This window comes from Vicugna pacos, chromosome X (genome assembly GCF_048564905.1).
Source record: "Vicugna pacos chromosome X, VicPac4, whole genome shotgun sequence".
Lineage (NCBI taxonomy): Eukaryota > Metazoa > Chordata > Mammalia > Artiodactyla > Camelidae > Vicugna > Vicugna pacos.
This window is the reverse complement of record NC_133023.1, coordinates 77,171,642-77,187,832: the sequence shown is the minus strand read 5'-3', so window position 1 is coordinate 77,187,832 and position 16,191 is coordinate 77,171,642. Positions and strand designations below refer to the sequence as shown.

The following is a 16,191-nucleotide window of genomic DNA, read 5'->3' as shown; positions in this document are numbered from 1 at the left end:
TGTTTCTCTAACAGAACAAGACAGGATCATTTATTTATCAAACTTAAAAGCTGTCCCAGAAGGAGAAAAAGTTGGATATTATTTGTCCATAATAAATAAGATCAGACAACTGAACATCTCTCCATGGATCAATTTACAGATCATATGGAAACAAACTTATCTTGTTGAGAAAAAATTCCATTTTAAAATATTCAAATACCTTAGCATGTTTTGAAAACTATTTCCTATGTGGCTAATAGAATTCATTTTCTATGTGTTAAAAATTAACCAAATTAGTGGTGCTTTCCACTATTAATGGGAAATCTTTTTTCTAAAACATGCCTACTCTTTTGTTGTTGTTGTTGCTGCTTCCCACACTGAACTCTTGTTTTGTTGTATTTTCTTACCATAATAATAAAGGGTGGTGATAGCTTTAAAAACAAAGCAGAGAAGTATTACAAAAGACCCCACTACCACTCCTTGTCTCCTCTCTGACATCCTGCCCCTTATCTATACTGGAGCAGGGTCCCAACTGCAAGGTAAATGGTGGGCGCTAGGAGATGGGAGATTAGAGGAGAAAGAAGGAAGAGTGTCCAGTTGCCCAGGAAACGATGAGATAATTCCCCCAGCAAAAAGGTACAAATTGTCAATACCCTCCAAGAAGATGCACCCCCTCCCCTGTAACCAGAGAAAGGCAAATTCTTACACAGAGAAAAGGTGTTACTTTTGGCCTCTGGGACTACAAAGACAAAAAACTGAGTGACAGAACCTGATGTGATGGGGTGAGGTGGGAGTGGGGGTAAAGGAGGGGGCTCGTGCTGTTGGTGGGAGTGGAAATTGGGGACCCAAGCTTACTGGCGATGCAGCCCTCACGTGACCAGGAGCTGACGTGGGCAAAGGTACTTAAAGCCCTGACCGCCGTCCTCCGTCCTCCTCTGGGTACCAACTCTATTGCGCTGCGTACTGCCGTGCATTTAACCCAGGCGAGGAGGCGGAGGAGAAAATTCCCCCAGATCCGGGCAGGTGGGTGTGAGGGTGGGCATGGCCTGGCACCCCTGTTTAGGAGTAGCCCAGAGATGCGGGAGTCTGAGGCCGCGGGTGCCTCCTCCTTGCCAGCCCTTGGCCGGCTCTCCAGACCCCCGCGCTCAGTCGCAGCTCATTTTGGTGGGCGGCGGGAGAGGGGGAGGGGGGAACGTAAAGACGCTGATATACTTGCGGAGAATCCGCTTACTTCCTCTCCCAGCCAATGTTTTTCTGGTTCTGTTTTTGACACTCAGGCCCCGCACCCCACATCCCGTCTGGTTTGAGAGGAGGAGGGAAGAGAAATAAACGTGGCAGCGCATATAAGGCCAGTGGGGAGGTTGGGAAAGGGTGATCGGAGGGGCACGCAATTAGGAAACAATCTGGCCTGTTCACTCCCACTCTCACTTCGCAGACATCTCCCCCGACCATCGCCCCCGCACCCTCCCCTTCCCCCCCGGGGGCCCCTAGTCCTTTGGGGGTGCTGGGAAATGGGTGTGCCAGCCTTTGTAGGGGAGGTGGCGGGTCTGGCTCTGTGTGGGCTTCACAGGAGGGGAGATCCTGAGAGAATCTGGTATTAAACCGCGTGCTAAGCCCCAGGCTGCTTTCCAGACACTTCCAGCTCACACAGTGCTTCGCTCCTGTTTTTTCAGCCCTGAAAAAGGAGTTCGGGTACGCAGGCGGGAGAAATGGCGGTTAACAGGGGATTGGAATGGGGGGTGGGAGGCGGAGTCCAAGAGCGGAGGAACAGTGGAAAAACACGACAATCAAACCGAAAGGGCAAACATTGGGGCCCCTGTTCTGCAGGCTGATGCTAGGCCTAGCATGGGTGGTCATAGTAGGGAGATGCTAGTTGGTTCGGCTGTAATCCCCAGTCCCGCGTCCCATCCAGCTTTCCCTGCACCATCGCCCCGCCCCCTCCCGCTTCGGTGCAGGAGAAGGGGTGTGGCCGAGTGTCCCCGAGAAATGGCGGACAGGGAGGCGGGGCAAAGGGAAGGAGGTGTTGAGTGCCTGGGGAGTCTGCGCAGGGGCGGGGGTTGGGGTGGGAGGGGAAGAGGGAGAAGAGTGAAGGGAATTGAGAGGTGGAACCGTTTGTCTTTCTCGTATGTGAATGCTAAAAAGCAATTCGGACTCTCGTCTTGGGTCCGTGCCATCCACCAGGCTCTGTCTCCAACGTCTTCTGTCTGTATTTCTGCCCTTCAGTCTGCCCTTAGGATGAAGCTCTAACTGAACTGAAGGAAGGAGAAACAGCCCTGAATCCTTGGAGGTCAGTGCGGGGAGTGGGAATGCTTTGAGAACCCCTGGTATAGGTGTGGCAGAAACCAGAGCAGAAATTGGGACCAGAGGCTCCCCTTCCTCCACCTTCTCCCTCTTAACAAGACACCCTTGCCCTGGGCTTGTCCTTTTTGGTTCTGGGAAAGGGGTGTGGCATTTGCCTTCTTAAATGAGAGTTTGAGGAGGAAATGATATGAAGGGAGAGAGGAGCCCTAAGAGGGAGAAACTTGCCCACAGGGGTTCAAATCAGGAAAAGAAGAGAATCCATCTACCAAAGGCCCCCAAAATGCCCTTTCTGGGATCTCTCAACAGGTGTGTCCGCCACTGGGGCCTGCACAGCTACAAACTTTGTGAAGAAGAGCAAATTGTTCCTGCTCCAGCAGGTTGGTATGTGTATGAGCGTCATCTGGGGACCTCTGAGGTGGGGTTGAGGGAATCGAGCAGAACCTGGGATTCTTTCTGGCTCTCCAGCAGCTTTCCTGAAGTCTTTACTGTCTCTCATCCCCCATTTAGGTGCTGGGAAATTAGGTGTGTTGACACTGGGCAGGCTGTGCTAGGGATGAAGGATGTAGAAAATATTGGACAACCAGGGTCCTGAATCAGCAAACACAAGCCTTAACACCTGTAGCCCACTCACCAAGCATTATGTCCCCAAACTCTCCTCTAAGTAGACCTGGTTAGGCATGAAGTGAGCCAGAGCCCTAAGGCTCATTTTTACCCTTTACCCCAGGTCCTGCTTGGCTTTCAGCCTCCGCAGAACTTGCAAGCCTGAGCTGAAGTGCCTTGCCTGTACGTGCACGCACCTGGCTTGGGCACACCAGCTCCACATCCTGGATCAGAGAATTACTCCAGCTGCACCATGAGCCGTGTTCGGGATGCTGGCTGTGTAGCCGCCGGGATAGTGATCGGGGCCAGTGCCTGGTACTGTGTCTACAAATATGCCAGGGGAAAAAACCAGATGAAGAAGAGACTGGCCAAGCCCAAAACCAGGGCTGTGGCAGGGACTGGAGCCAGGGCTAGAGCTGGACTAAAGGCTGGATTCACAATTGACCTTGGGCCAGGATTTGGTCCTCCAACCCCAGCCCGTACTGGGGCAGAGAATAGGGCCAAGGATGAAGCCTCTGCTCTGGACACGGCTGGAGCTGAAGCAGTGGCCCCAGTTGCATCCAGTGCTGAGGTTCAGAGTGGAGCAGGAAGTCAAGCCCAGGAGGCAGAAGGGACCGGGGTTGGGCCTAAAGCTGAATCAGAATCCACAGTGGATTCTGCAGTGGCACCACCTCCCCAGGAGGCAGAGGCTCCCACAGCTGCAAAGGTCCCTGCAATGGCAGGGGCTCCTAAATTGGCAGAAGCCCCTCTCACAGCAGAGGCTTCCAGGGTGCCAGTGGTACCTTCTGGTGTGCCAGCTCCTACTGAGGTGGCAGCACCTACCGAGGTGGTGGAGGCTTCCATACCAGCAGTGCTTACTGGGGTAGCAGCACCTTCTGGGGCGGTAGCGCCTTCTAGGGCTGCAGCGCCTTCTGGGGCAGGAGCGCCTTCTGGGCCAGCAGCTCCTTCTGGACCAGCAGCCCCTACTGGGGTTGTAGCGCCTACTGGGGTTGCAGAGGCTCCTGGGACTTCAGGGTTCCCTAGAACGGCAGCCGCCACCAAGAAAGCAACCCCTGGAGCTCATACTGGGGCTATACCTAAGGCTGGGTCAGCTACTGGAGCTGTACCCAAAGGTGGAGCTAAGAGTGGAACCAGATCGCGAACTGGCGGCAAGGGTAAGGGCAAAAAAAATAAGGTTGAAGTAGATGAATTGGGGCTGGGCTTCCGCCCTGGAGATGGTGCTGCAGCTGCTGCTGCAGCCTCCGCTAATGGAGGACAGGCTTTCCTGGCAGAGGTTCCTGATTCTGAGGAAGGAGAATCTGGGTGGACAGACACAGAGTCAGAATCAGACTCTGAGCCTGAGACCCAGCAGAGAGGAAGAGGGAGGAGACCCACTCCCATGCAGAAGCGCCCCTTTCCTTATGAAATTGATGAGATTCTGGGTGTCCGAGATCTCAGAAAAGTCCTTGCTTTGCTTCAGAAATCAGATGATCCTTTCATCCAGCAAGTGGCTTTGCTTACTCTGAGCAACAATGCCAATTATTCATGTAACCAAGACACAATTCGCAAATTGGGAGGCCTCCCGATTATTGCAAACATGATCAACAAAACAGATCCCCACATTAAGGAGAAAGCCTTAATGGCCATGAATAACCTGAGTGAGAATTATGAAAATCAGGGCCGGCTTCAGATATACATGAATAAAGTGATGGATGACATCATGGCCTCGAACCTAAACTCAGCAGTACAGGTAGTTGGACTAAAATTTTTAACAAACATGACTATTACTAATGACTACCAGCACCTGCTTGTCAATTCCATTGCAAACTTTTTCCGTTTGTTATCTCAGGGAGGTGGAAAAATCAAGGTTGAGATTTTGAAAATACTTTCAAATTTTGCTGAAAATCCAGATATGTTAAAAAAACTGCTGAGTACCCAAGTGCCATCATCATTTAGTTCCCTCTATAATTCCTATGTGGAATCAGAAATTCTTATTAATGCCCTGACTTTATTTGAGATCATCTATGACAATCTCAGAGCTGAAGTATTCAACTACAGAGAATTCAATAAAGGTTCCCTTTTTTACTTATGCACCACATCTGGAGTGTGCGTTAAGAAAATTCGAGCCTTAGCAGATCACCATGACCTCTTGGTGAAAGTGAAAGTTATAAAACTAGTGGACAAATTCTGATTGGCTATGTGCTCTCAAAGATGTAGAAGAAATGTCTGATTTTGCAATCTGGAAGCAATGAAAATTGAAAGTTACTGCTTTTCCACTTGCTTATATAGTAAAGGGATCCTTTCAGCTGCCACTTTTGAATAATGTATCATCCAGAGTGATGTTATCTGTGACAGTCTCCAGCTTTAAGCTGAACCATTTTATGAATACCAAATAAATAGTCCTCTTGTACGGAAAACACATTTGTGATTTTAATCATGCTGCTTGAATGGAAATATTTGTACTGGTTCTTCTATGTGAATTGACAGTGAACCTGTCCATCATGAATAGCCTACACTTCTGTCATTTGTTTTGACTTGAATTTATCCACCAAAGACTTCATTTGTGTGTCATTAATAAAGTTGTATGTTTCAATGGACAAAAAAAATGTTCTCTTGCTTGAATTTGAAATCTAGCTGGAAAGATAAGGTACAGAAATACAAAAGGATTATTAACAGTACCTGGACATATGCTCATTGTCAAATATATGCTATCTACTTAAATGAAGCAGAAGTTGCTAGAAAGCTTCAAGGAGAGAAGGCATACTTAAGCTGAGCCCTGAAGGACAGCATGAAAAAACAGAAGAGCATTCCAGGAGGGGAAATGGCTTGAAGAAAGATGCGGAGGTAGGAAATCTGTTCTAGTGGCAGGAAGGTTCCATTGCCTAGAATGGAAGCTGTGGGAAGACAAGTGATGAGAGATAGAGGTGGAGATGTAGGGTGAGGAAGTTTAGGGAAGATCCTGAACCCCAAGCTGAGATATTGAAATACCATCCTGTCATTTTCTGGAAGTTACTTAACTTTTTTGGCAAAAGGAAAAATAATCTGATGGGCATGTGCAAAATGGATTGAAGCTGGGATGGTTAGGTGTGGAAACATTTATTAGGAAGTTGTGATAAACCAACCGTGAGATGAAGAGTGAAATAGAGGGGTGACTATAGGAAATGTTACGGAATGATGGTAGTAACAGATGCTTATGAAAAAAAAAGTACCAAGATCTGCTGCCTTGGCTGTAAGTCGACAGAGAGGAAAGATTGCATGATCTGGTGCAGTTTCTGACAGAGAAAGCGATCTTTCTTGGGCAATTCTGGCAACTAAGTAATGCCACAGTTACCATTTCTAATGATGAGAAAAAGCAATGTGACACAAAGAATGACTCTTGGTGCAAAGAGTGATTTTTTCCCCTCAAGTTAGAGATCTAGGTCTGCCTTTTTTTAGAAGAAGGGCAGTGGTGAGGCCTTTATGGGAACCCTTCCCTCACCCCTGAGTTCACATAAGAGCAGGAAGATAGTCCTTCATCTCTTTCCTGGCCCACTGAAGCACTGAAAGAAGAAAACGAGAGAAGTCCCAGAGATTTTCCAAACCCTGCCTGCTTCCTGACACCTCTCAATGAAATCTGCATTTTGGTGCAAGTATATGGTAGGCTGTGGCAGAGATAGAAATAGGGATTCCTGGGAGGTGGCGGGGGGGCACATGGAGAAGGGACAGGTTGGCATAACACATTGGTACAACTTATCCAGGAGCAATTTGGTAACCTGAATAAGAAGCTTTAATAATGTGCCTGCCTTTCAGCCAAGGATTCCACTTGTAGAACTTTTTCCCTAAGGAATAATCAAATAATTGTACATACAGGATTATACAAGGATGTTCAATTGAGCAGTGTTTCTAAGAGAAAAAGCAGAAGTAACTTAAATGTCTAACACTACAGACTTGGCTAAACAATAGGTGGTATGACCACACAGTAAAATATGATTAACTATTAAAAACTGTGATGTACTTTCACATTGGCATGAAAAGGCATTGACTGTATGTAAGAGTCTGTGGTATCAGTCAAAAAAGGCTCCTGCAAGGCAAGAATATACAACGGTGAAAAGCCTCTTCAGCCAGTGGTGTTGGGAAAGCTGGACAGTTACATGTAAATCAATGAAGTTAGAATACTCCCTCACACCATACACAAAAATAAACTCAAAATGCCTTCAAGTCTTAAATATAAGAAAAGACACTATAAACTTTCTAGGAGAAAACAGGCAAACATTCTCTGACATAAATCTTAGCAATGTTCTCCTAGGGGAGTCTACCAAGACAATAGAAATAAAAGCAAAAATAAACAAATGGGACCTAATTAAACTTATAAGCTTTTGCACAGCAAAGGAAACTATAAAGAAAATGATAAGACAAAGTACATTATTGGGAAAAATATTTGCAAATGATGCAACTAAGGGCTTAATTTCCAGAATATAAAAATAGCTCAAACAACTCAATAACAAAAAACAAACGAACAACCCAATTGAAAAATGGACAGAAGACCTAAACAAACATTTCTCCAATGAAGACATACAAATGACCAATAGGCACATGAAAAAATGCTCAATGTCACTAATTATCAGAGAAATGCAAATCAAAACTACAATGAGTGTCACTTCACACTAATCACAATGGCCATCATTAAAAAGTCCACAAACAATAAAAGCTGGGGAGGGTGTGGAGAAAAGGGAACCTTCCTATACTGTTGAAGGGAATGTAGTTTGGTGCAGCCATTATGGAAAAGAGTATGGAGATTCCTCGAAAAACTAAAAATAGAGTTACCATATGACACAGCAATCCTACTCCTGGGCATATATCTGGAGAGAACTCTAATTTGAAAATACACATGCACTCTAATGTTCATAGCAGCACTATTTACAATATCCAAGACATGGAAGTGACCTAAATGTCCATCAACAGATGACTGGATAAAGAAGCTATAGTGTATATATATAATGGAATACTACTCAGCCACAAAAACGAATAAAATAATGTCATTCGCAGCAACACGGATGGACCCGGAGATTGTTATACTAAGTGAAGTAAACCAGAAAGAGAAAGAAAAATACACTATGATATCACTCATATGTGGGATCTTTAAAAAATGACACAAATGAACCTATTTACAAAACATAAACAGACTCACAAACATAGAAAACAAACTTATGGTTACCAGGGGGGAAAGGGCTGGGGTGGAGGGATAAATTGGGAGATCAAGATTTACAGATACTAACCACCATACATAAACTAGATAAACAACATGGTCTTACTGTATAGCACAGGCGACTATATTCAGTAACTGTAATAGCCTATAATGAAAAAGAATATGAAAAGAAATATGTATATATGTATAACTGAATCACTATGCTGTACACCAGAAACTAACACAACATTGTAAACCAACTTTACATTGATTTAAATAAATAAATTACAACACACACACACACACACAAAAAGACTCCTGCAAGTGAAAGTCGGTGAAAATTCTTTCAGATGTTTATTATGTCATTTCAGTGTATTTTTACACAGAGTTGGAATCATATTGTACACCAGTGGTTCCCAACATGTAGTCCACAGACCACTAAAAGTCCCTGAAACTGTAAGGTCAAAATTATTTCAAAATCATACTAACATATTATTTGCTATTTTTAGTAGGTTGATGTTTGCACTAATGGTGCACAAGCAACGGTGGATAAAACTGCTGGGACCTCAGCATAGATCAAGGCAGTGTCCCCAAACTGTACTAGTAGTGACTGATTTCTTTACAGCCATATACTCAACAAAAATTTTTTAACAATTTCATTTTAAAATGTCCTTAATGCAATCCTTACTTATAATAAAATTATAGTTTGTATTAAATCTCAATGCTTGAGTGTATATCATCTTTTTTAAATTCTGTGTAATAAAATAGGAAGTGTGTACAAAGTACTTCTGCACAGCTTAATACAATGGCTGCCTCAAAGGAAAACATTTGCACAATCATTTGAGCTGTGCCCTGAATTAGCTGCTTTTTTTCATGGAAAAGCATTTTTACTTTAAAGAATGACTGGCAGAAAAACTATGATTTTTCAGACTTAAGTATTGGGTAAACATTTTCTTGAAAATGAATGAGATAAGCCTTCAAGGAAAACAACTGATAGTATTTGTCACCAACAATAAAATTTGAGCTTTCAGAAAAATTGAATTTTGGAAAGCTTGTATCCACAGCCATAGGCTTGATGGCTTGTAATACTTAAGGATTTTTCTGAAGAGATCAGTGGTGATAATAATGAAGGTGAAAGCCTTTTTTCTTTTTCTCCTTTTAGGAGAGAAGTGATGGCGGAGGCTGGGGCCTAATGTTGATCTTACTCAGTTGTACTGTGACCACTGTTACCCATATGACATCAAACCCGTGGTCATTTAAAAAAGAATATCATTGCTGTGATAACAAGGTGACCCTGGGTGAGGCTAGACCCAAGGTTGTTTGAACCCTTAATAAGGAGAATCTGAAAAGATGTCAATCTTAGAACAATAATGTTTTCTTCTGTGTGAAGTAGAGGTGGTATCTAAGCTCAAATACTGAAGATGGATGCATTAATGTCTCTTGGCTTGATCTCTGATATCAGGTTAATCCAACCAGCTTCCTTTGCTCTGATGAGCAGTGAAAAACATCTATCCCCTTCAGATGAAACTTATCCCCATGTAGAGACATGTAGTCTGGTCTTATGAAAGAGCTAAGAATCACACAATAGGGAAATATTTCACTTTAAGGTCTAAACTTTTGTGTCTTAAGTCACATCACATGTGAAAAATCAACAGTCCAAGTGGTGCTGAGATTTAAAAAGGTAGTTCTATGGAAAGATCTAACTTAATAAAATTATAACAATAGGCACCAGGAATACAAACTATGTAGTGTTCTGTTATTCCTGAAGTGTGATTATTGAAACATTCCTTAGACATTCTGAACTGTAGTTTTTACCTTTTACATTGTGTGTCCAGGGCATGGGTGAGGTTCAGGCAGTTCTCACAACCATGTTTGCACTGAATGGTCCTGCCTGCCTTGCTTTAATTTATTGGTATGGGTAAACAATTGGATCAATAAGTGATTGTGGTCTTTTAAAATTATTTTTAAAGACTATGAACTGATAAATGTAAGTATTGAGAATACAGGGCTTTCATTTTTGTGATAGAGCACAAGGATAAAGTGGTACAAACTCGTGCTTTTAACATCCCTGAGATAGACTTGTTTTCATCCTTTATCAGGCTAGGTATTCAACTTTTCCATTACTTGTAAGATATATCACAACATCTTTCCTTAAATTCCCTTTTTGTGCTTAAGCAAAAGTCTACAGAATAAGAGTAAGACCAGAAATGGGGTAGTAAGCAATAGGGTCTCAAGAAAACATGAAATATTTGGGTTGAAGTGGGCAAAATGCAAATAAGGATTCCTTCCAGAATCTGGGGTTGAAAACTAATAGCCTACAATTAACTGAGACTCCTTTCCTTCTGACAGTAGGTTCTAGGTGATAAGTTTGTTACCCCCAGAGAACAGTTTCATGGAGAATAGTATTTGGGTGGGATCAGATAATTGTTTCCAAAGACACTTAGCTAATTCCAGTGAAAACAGTGAGTAGACTAAATTACGGAATACCTGATTCTGTGCAAAAGATAAAATACAGCAATTATTAAATTCTACTGCAAGAATCTCTTTCCATTTAAAGCAGTCAGACAGAGACAACTTGAAGAATGAGTTTAGAAATTGGTCTTTTCTATCCCTAAATTGTAATATCAGTTAAATGCACCACTTTACCAGATTGCTTTAGTGAAATGGGGAACACTGGTAACTTAAATAAGTTATCGGGGAAACCCTTTCTGGGCCTTTTGAAAATGTTTCCCATTGTGTCCTGCTTATAAGGAAAATAAATAGCAATATCCTCACGCCTTCACTAAGACTCATACTTTGAAATACGAAAACACCTTAGGTCTGAAGGTGATATTGCATTATCAGAACAAAAGAGAAAACTTATAGATTTTGAGTGTGCCTAAAAACATAAGTTTATACCAGTCCAAATTAATCACAGTTGAGACTCTCACTTAATCTTATTATAATTGATTAGCTCTAGACTTAAGCTAGATATGAATGACAAAATTACAAGAGTGACCACTAAAATAATAGAGAATGTATAAAGTCCAATGCATTAAAGGGAAAATGCACTAAGAAGAATAATTTAATCCAAAAGAAGATGTGGTATATTTATACAATGGAATACTACTCAGCCATAAAAACCGACAACATAACGCCATTTGCAGCAACATGGATGCTCCTGGAGAATATCATTCTAAGTGAAGTAAGCCAGAAAGAGAAAGGAAAATACCATATGAGATCGCTCATATGTGGAATCTAAAGACTCATGGACAGAGAATATAGACTTGTGGTTACCAGGGGGGTAGAGGGTGGGAAGGGATAGACTGGGATTTCAAAATTGTAGAATAGATAAACAAGATTACACTATATAGCACAGGGAAATATACACAAAATGTTATGATAAATCACAGAGAAAAAAATGTGACAATGAGTGTGTATATGTCCATGAATGACTGAAAAATTGTGCTGAACACTGTAATTTGACACAACATTGTAAAATGATTATAAATCAATAAAAAATGTTAAAAAAAAAGAATAATTTAATCCAAAAGAAGGTGATGAGAAAAGTGAGGCCTCAAAAAAAAAAGCAAGACAGAGAAAGCACATAGTTCATACGTATGAGTAATCATAATACGTGAAAATAGGCTCAACTTAATAGCTAAAAGATTTTGTCAGATTTTTAAAAATACAGCTACATGATAAAAAATAAGCATGCAGAAACTTTGAAAGTAAAAGTTAGAAAAATATACCATGTATACACTAACCAAAAGGAAGTGACATAGCCAAATTAATATGAGACAAAATAGGTTTTAAGACAGAAGGTATTATTAAAGATAAAAAATAGGTAAATGGTTAAACAAACTATGGTACATCATCCATACCATGGAATACTACTTGGCTATCAAAAGAAATGAACTATTGATACATACAACTTGAATGGAGCTCAAGGGCATTGTACTAAGAGGGGAAAAAAGCCAGTCTTAAAAAATCATACATACCTTGTGATTAAATTTGTATAACATTTTTGAAATGAAAAAAAAAATAGAGACAGAGAAGAGATCAGTGACTGCCAGGAGTTAAGGATGATGAGGTGGAGAGTGTATGTGACTAGAAAGAGGTAACACAAAGGAGATCTTTGTAGCGATGGAATAATTCCGAATATTGGTTGCAATGGTGAGGTAAAATGGCATATAACACATTGTACCAATGTCAATCTCCTAATTTTGATATGTAAGCTGTAACCATTGAGGGGAACTGTGTGACAGGTACAGAAGAATTCTCTGTATTATCCTCATAACTTCCTGTAAATCTATAATTATTTCAAAAATAATATTTTAATGATATGTTCAATTCACCAAAATAAATGACAATTCTAAATATATGGGCTTTTAATAAATTAACCTCAAAATATATAAAGAAAAAATAGAAATAAATCAACAATCACATGGGAGAATCCAGCATATTTTTCTAAAGTATTTAAAGGATATGGAGAACAAAATATAGTAAAGTTATAGAATAGTGAATAATGCAATCAACAAGCTGACATAATGAAAATATACAGAATCCTGCAACCAATAATAGGAGAATGCAGTTTCTTCTCAAGCATACATAGGACATTTAAAATAATTGATCATGTACTTGGCCATAAAGTAAGTCTCAACAAAGTTCTAAGAATCTATATCATAAAGTTCACCTTCTCGGATCAAAATGCAATTAGAATAGAAATCAATAATAACAAGATAACATTTTAAAAAACCATGTGTTTGGAAATTTTAAAACATGTTTCTAAATAATCAATGAGTTAAAAAGGAAGCATAATGGAATTTTTTTAAATACTAAGAAGTTAATAATAATAAAATGACAAAGATCAGAATGTGTGGGATTCAGTAAAAACAATATTTCAAGGGAAATTTATGGCCTTAAATTTTTATGTTATATAATATGTCCAGAATAGATAAATCTATAAGGACAAAAAGTAGAATCATGGTTGATGAGGGCTGGAGAGACAGTGGAGGAGAGATAGAGTGACAGCTAAAGGGAACAGGATTTCTTTTAGGTGTGATAAAAATGCTTTAAAATCGATTGTGGTGATGGTTGCAGAACCCTGTGAATATACTAAAAAATATTGAACTGTACACTTTAAATAAGTGAATTTATTATCTCTCAATAAAGTTGTTTTTTTAATCTTATGTTATACTAGAAAAATAAAGCTAAACATTTCATGAGCTAAGCACCCAAATTAAGAAGTTAGAAAAAGAATAACAGAATAAACCTAAAGGCAGAAGAATGAAAAAGAACAGAAATAGATGAAATAGAAAGAAAAATACATTAGACAGTGTCAACGAAGCCAAAAGCTGGTCCTGTGAATAGTAAAATAAAAAAGCAAACCTTTGGTGAGACTAATCAAGGGGAGAAAAGTGTAAATAAACAACATTAGCAATGAACAAGAGGACATAATAATGAGTAAGCAAAGATGTTATAAGATAAGAGAATATTATAATTAACTTTATGATAATGAATTTGAAAATGTGGATCAAATGGATGAATATCTTGAAAAAACAGAACTTACCAAAACTGACTCAAAAACCCTATGGGGTTTTTGTATAGCCACTGAGGAATTTAAATCAGTAGTTTAAAAGTCCCTCTGTAACCCAAAATAGGCCCAGATGGAATAGATCATTCCAATCTTATACAGACTACTCCAGAGAACAGAAAGAAGTAATACTATGCAATGCATTTTGTGAGACTAGTACTAACCTTTATTTCAAAGTCGGTATGGAAAGGGAAAATTATAGATGTCTCACCTACAAACATAGATGTGAAAATTTTAAACAAATATTATCAAGTGGAATCCAGCAACATATAAAAATATTTTTCATAATGAATGTTGGAATGCAATACTGGTTTAACATGAAAAAAACTTCCAAAGTGTGACTGACACATTCTAACATTTATATGAAGCATTAAGACTCAAAAAGAACTATGTCAATTTTGAAAAATAAGGATAAAGAAAGAAGACCTATTCTACCAGATAGTAAGACATGCTACAAAATGATATATATTAGTCAGGATAACAATAGGCTATGCTGCAGTAACAGATGAGCTCCAAAATCTCAGTGAAATAAACAAAACTTTATTTCTTGTTTATAGATAATTTAATGCAGATTGGGCAGCTCTCAGTCTTCCATGAAGTTACTCTTGCATCTGTTGCCTCTTTGATCTTATGGCTCCTCCATCTCAAACGTGGTCTTTCATACAGGATTTTAAACTACTTTGGACCAGAAGTCATTCACATTACTTTTGCTTGTAGTACCTCATCCAGATCAAGTCACATGGCCCCAATATAAATGCAAGGTGGCAGAAAAGTAGAGGAGGACAAAGATCATTTGATGAGTACTAGCCATCCCTGCCATATTATAGTAATATAAGAAATATGTAAAAAAAAACAGTAAGAGATAATTAGATAAATGTAAAAGCTCAGAGACAGACTTAAGTAAATATAGAAACGTAACATACTATAAAATTGGCATAACAAATCAATGGAAAAAAGGATGGACTGTTCAGTTTCTGGTATTGGAAAGACTGGTTCACCATTTGGAGAAAAAATAAAACTGGACCCTGCCTAACACCACATATAAATCTGGACTCTGGAGGATAAAAGACCTAAATATGAAAATTACAATTATGAAGTTAATAGAAGACATTATAGGAGAGTATCTTTGTGGTGTAGAATTGGATAACAATTTCTTAAACAAAACCTAGAAGTAGTTATCATAAGGCAAAAAGATGAATAGATTTGATTACATAAAAATAAGAATTTCTATTCAATGAAGGACATCATGAACAAAGTTAATAGATGACAGAAAAAAGATATTTGCAATATGTTAAACTAACAAAGGATTAATATCTAGCATATGCAAAGTACTCTTGCAAATCCAAAAGAAAAAGACAGGAACACATCGTGCTAAATTGGCAAAATATATGGAAAGTATACCTGGAGAAGAGGAAAACCAAAATGTTTAAAAATACATGAAGAGAAGTTAAAACTCATTATTAATCAGATAATTGCTAATTAAAATACAATTATAAATACAGGCTTCCCCCGTTATCCAAAAGTAGAGTGTTCCTACAAAAACTTTCATAAACAGAAATGGCCTAAAGTGAAGAAATAATTACCTTAGGACACATCTTGCTAACAGATGCACAAAATAAGTTGAGATAAAGCACAGATGCTCACAGACGCAGTTCAAATCTACAGTGGCTTGATGCTGAGTATAGTTCCGGGAAAAGGAGCTTGGCAGTGCCACTCTTGCTGCTCAGGGTGCAAGGTATCTCTATAATGGCTTGCTGCAAAACAAATCCTGAACTGCTATTTTCATTTTTCTCCATTTTTTGTAAAGGAAAAAAAGTCCTCTTCAGATCTCTTTCTGTTAGCAAAAACAGGTACTAATGTAAATCTTTCATAAAAGTGAAGTGGCATAAAATGAACTTTTGAAAAGCAGGGGATACCTGTACATTTACACTTATTTGGCCAGGAATTCGAAAGCCAATTGTTATTGAGGATACAGGGATCTAGGAACTCTAACAGATACAAACAGCTAATTAGATTTTAGATAGGAGGTGCTATTCCAAAAAGCACTCTGACAATATTTAATCAGGTTAATTATACATACATCCTATGGCCCAACAATTCCATTTATATGTTCTAAAACACTTCTCACATAGTTCCGTAAGGGGACATATATAAGGATATTCATCATGGTGTTTGAGGTAGTAGGGAGTTGGAAGCAGTCTAGATTCTATTTTTAGGAAAACGAAGTAAATTAGAGTGGATGAACACTTTGGTACATCATGCAGCAGTTAGAAACTACAGACTAGATGTACCAAGGTAACATGTAACTTTTTTTAAAGTACTATTGCGTGAGAAAAAACAGAATGAGAACCACAGCACCACCACTATCTAAATTAAAAATCCATGCATACAAAATAATGTAGGTTCTAAGAGTACTCAAACAAGAATACACACATCAACTATGTTAGAACAGTTGCCTGTTGGGAGGAAGATGGAAGGGAGGAACAGAGATGGAAGGAAACAAAGTAGTAAATGAATGAATTTTTTTAAAAAGAGGAAAAGGCTTTTATTAGACCAATGCAGATGGTATATGAAGGAAGGAGTATGGATAGTA

At 39.6% G+C, this 16,191-nt stretch overlaps 1 protein-coding gene across 5 annotated transcripts; it reads left to right on the top strand.

Annotated features, from left to right (window-relative positions):
* Positions 1-863: 863 nt before the first annotated feature.
* Positions 864-5,456, top strand: ARMCX2 (armadillo repeat containing X-linked 2). Of its 5 annotated transcripts, none has more exons than XM_072956269.1 (6): positions 864-1,002; positions 1,257-1,327; positions 1,653-1,671; positions 2,203-2,266; positions 2,587-2,657; positions 3,005-5,456. In XM_072956269.1, exon 6 carries the CDS (start codon positions 3,134-3,136, stop codon positions 5,048-5,050), a length of 1,917 nt encoding a protein of 638 aa, XP_072812370.1. In that variant the 5' UTR covers positions 864-1,002; positions 1,257-1,327; positions 1,653-1,671; positions 2,203-2,266; positions 2,587-2,657; positions 3,005-3,133; the 3' UTR covers positions 5,051-5,456. The 5 variants fall into 5 exon arrangements, with proteins under 5 accessions (XP_072812370.1, XP_072812371.1, XP_072812373.1 ...); XM_072956270.1 differs by having other exon boundaries at positions 2,587-2,661; XM_072956272.1 differs by lacking the exon at positions 1,653-1,671.
* Positions 5,457-16,191: the final 10,735 nt, after the last annotated feature.